The sequence below is a fragment of the Gossypium hirsutum genome, chromosome D01 (assembly GCF_007990345.1).
Source record: "Gossypium hirsutum isolate 1008001.06 chromosome D01, Gossypium_hirsutum_v2.1, whole genome shotgun sequence".
Taxonomy (NCBI): Eukaryota; Viridiplantae; Streptophyta; class Magnoliopsida; order Malvales; family Malvaceae; genus Gossypium; species Gossypium hirsutum.
Window position 1 is genome coordinate 61,252,313 of NC_053437.1, and position 3,309 is coordinate 61,255,621.

Genomic DNA, 3,309 nt, shown 5'->3' on the forward strand with positions numbered 1-3,309 from the left:
CCTCCACCTCCTCTTTGCTCTTCTTTTTATACACCCATTTATTTATTTATTTATTTTCCTTTTTTTTTAAAATTAATAATAAAACCCTGAAGATTCCACTGCAAAAGAGTACACAAAAGGTATTTAAGTAAAAAAAGCAAAAAAAAGAAAAGGTAAAATAAGACACAACTTCTTTGATATTGACATTTGACAAGCAGAGCCCCACAACAGACAATAATAGAGTAATAAATTCCCCTACGTTGATAAATTTTAGAATATTTCGAAAAGATTTAAATAAAAATATGAATTTAAAAAAAGAATTTCGACAAAAAATAAAATCTATTTAACTTTAGATAACTTTGAAAGAAACTGTTATTTTATTGTTATTTTTTTTAGTGTTTTTGCTGTCATTTTCACTATTATATTATTATATTATTGTTAATTTTATTACTATTTTAGAAGTATTTACTTATTAAGTTGTACATATATTATTGTTATTTAAGTATAGAAATTTTTATATTTATTTATTTATTTTTAATTTGTTAAATATTGATTTTAATTTTTTAGTGTATTATATTTTCTTAAAAGAATTACTACGGATGGGCCGAGTCGAACTCAAATTTTAATCTTTTTATTCGGATCGAGACTTAAAATTTTGTTAAAATTAAACTCAGGCCATAAATAGGTCTAATACAAACTTATTATTTTAATTTTTTTTCTTTTGATAGAATTACTTTTTAAACTTTAATTTTATAAAATATTCATTTTAATTTTTAAAATTTTAAATTTATGTTGTTTATTAAATCATATTAAGATGAATGAAAATTAACATATATGTAAATCAAATTTTTTATATATTTTAAAGTGAATTGATAAATAATATAAATTTTAAAAATAAAAAAAAAAGTTAAAATCATTTTTTTAAGTTATTATGCTTTTTTTTTTCCATTGAAAGCTGTGAGTAAATAGCTGGATCTTGTCAAGGGGCAAAAACGAAGAGGAAGAAAGGACTACTTGTAGGATAAAGAAAAAGTTCATATATGCTGGGTGGTGGTGGCACAACTGCTAGTGTTAGCAGCGGCGGTGGTTGTAATGGAATCAATGAAGCTGCTGCTCCTGTTGCTGTGTTTGATACCAACGACGGCAATAGTAACAATTCCGGTGAAGATGATAGAAGCAAAGTTGATGAACGTGACCGTTCTTTTGGAGGTAACCGATGGCCGAGGCAAGAGACTTTGGCACTTTTGAAAATAAGGTCTGATATGGATGTTACCTTTCGTGAAGCTAGCGTTAAGGGTCCATTATGGGAAGAGGTTTCAAGGTCATTATTATCTGTTCTTTTTTCTTTTTTCTTTTTCTTTCGGGTTCCTGTAAGTTTGATGAGTAGAGATCTGAGTTTATTTTATGTACAAATGTCAGGAAACTAGCAGAGCTTGGTTATCATCGAAGTGCCAAGAAATGCAAGGAGAAATTCGAGAACGTTTACAAGTACCATAAGAGAACTAAAGATGGACGAAGTGGTAAGGCCGATGGTAAGACTTATCGGTTTTGTGATCAGTTAGAAGCTTTTCAAAATCAGCCTTCCATTCACTGGCCACCACCACCGCCAATGGCAGCAGCAGCTACTATAAATCAGTCCATTTCGGCAGTTCAAATGTCGAATTCTACTTCTTCGTCGACTTCATCTGATTTAGAATTACAAGGTCGAAAGAAGAGGAAAAGAAAATGGAAGGATTTTTTCGAGAGGTTAATGAAAGAGGTGATTCAGAAGCAACAAGTGATGCAGAAGACATTCTTGGAAGCAATTGAGAAACATGAGCGTGAAAGAATTGTCCGTGATGAAGCTTGGAAGGTACAAGAAATGTCAAGATTAAATAGAGAAAGAGAGATATTAGCCCAAGAAAGATCAATAGCAGCAGCCAAAGATGCAGCTATAATGGCCTTTTTGCAGAAATTATCCGAGAAACAAAACCTGGGGCAGTCACAAAATAGTCCATTACCGCCACCGGCAGTGGCTCCTGCGGCGGTTGCTCCACCACCGGATAATGGGAATCAAATTCAAACCCATACACCAAGCTCATCAAGATGGCCTAAAGTTGAAATCGAAGCATTGATTAAGATAAGAACTAGCCTTGATTCTAAATACCAAGACAATAGTCCTAAAGGACCATTATGGGAGGAGATATCAAACGGAATGAAAAAGCTTGGTTACAATCGGAACGCCAAAAGATGCAAAGAGAAATGGGAGAACATAAATAAGTATTTCAAGAAGGTGAAAGAAAGCAACAAGCAAAGGCCGGTTGATTCAAAAACATGTCCCTACTTTCACCAACTTGATGTTTTATATAGAGAAAAGAACAAACATGACTGTTCTTCCAAATCCAATCCCTTGATGGTACGCCCAGAGAAGCAATGGCCGCCTCCTTTAGAGCCCCATCAACAACACCATGATACTATAATGGAAGACATGATGGAAAGTGATCAAAACGATGATGAGGAAGAAGATGAAGGGGGTAGCTATGAACTTGTAGCTAGCAAACCAGTTTCAATGGGCACAGCTGAGTGATGTCAGAAGGAAACCACAGAAATTTCATTTGCCCACATGATAGTCAGATAAATGCCAAGAATCAACATCTAAGTGGGTCAGGATCCGGCTAATGGTGAATTGAACTTTTTATAGGTGAGCACACATTTGTGGGGGGGGGGGGGGAGGGGGTTTTGTAGCATATGGTAAGAGGTTCATTATTATTTATTTTTTTAGATAAATGAATAAGTTGAGAATCTCATTCCTCATAATAATAGACAGGGAAAAAAGAGGCCTAGTGCTGTATATTTTTCATGTTCATGTTCTTGTTGATGGTGGTGTAAATGTGAGAAATGGTAAACTTTTGTATTGATTTGTATCAACTGCATCCGCTTTATAGCTTAGGTACTGTTCTCTATGAGATTGTTGCTAAGTTCTTGGCTAATAGATTAATGCATGCCATAGATATATGTATATATTGATATGTTTCAAAGTGCTTTTTGTTTTTAGCCATTTGATTTTAGATAACATATTGTCGAACATGAGCAAAGCTTATGAACCTATTGAATATGATATGTTTTGGAAAATTTTACACTAAATTGGATTAGTTTGACTATGGATTGAATGTTATTTTCTTATTCAACCTAATCGTGGCTTGAGAAATAATGTAAAAGTTAGAAGGTTATATTACGAGATGGATTCAGGATTTTATTTTGAGGGGGAGAAACTTTTAAATCCGAACAACTTTTTTTTAACGTAAAAAAGTGTCAATTCTTTTCGGATTTTTTTTTCTTATCAAACAAATC

General features: G+C 33.0%; 1 protein-coding gene across 1 annotated transcript; it reads left to right on the top strand.

Annotated features, from left to right (window-relative positions):
* The first annotated feature begins 862 nt into the window (after nt 1–862).
* LOC121214011 (trihelix transcription factor DF1) lies at nt 863–2,882 on the top strand. The gene is made up of 2 exons (XM_041087595.1): nt 863–1,300; nt 1,399–2,882. Exons 1-2 carry the CDS (start codon nt 1,020–1,022, stop codon nt 2,543–2,545), a joined length of 1,428 nt encoding a protein of 475 aa, XP_040943529.1. The 5' UTR covers nt 863–1,019; the 3' UTR covers nt 2,546–2,882.
* The last annotated feature ends 427 nt before the right edge of the window (nt 2,883–3,309 follow it).

What these genes read in the sequence shown, in the direction of transcription:
- LOC121214011 (XM_041087595.1), top strand. Translation starts at nt 1,020, where the DNA reads ATGCTGGGTGGTGGTGGCACAACTGCTAGTGTTAGCAGCGGCGGTGGT. An exon ending in TTATGGGAAGAGGTTTCAAG is followed by an intron (nt 1,301 to 1,398) that starts GTCATTATTATC and finishes TACAAATGTCAG; the next exon opens with GAAACTAGCAGAGCTTGGTT.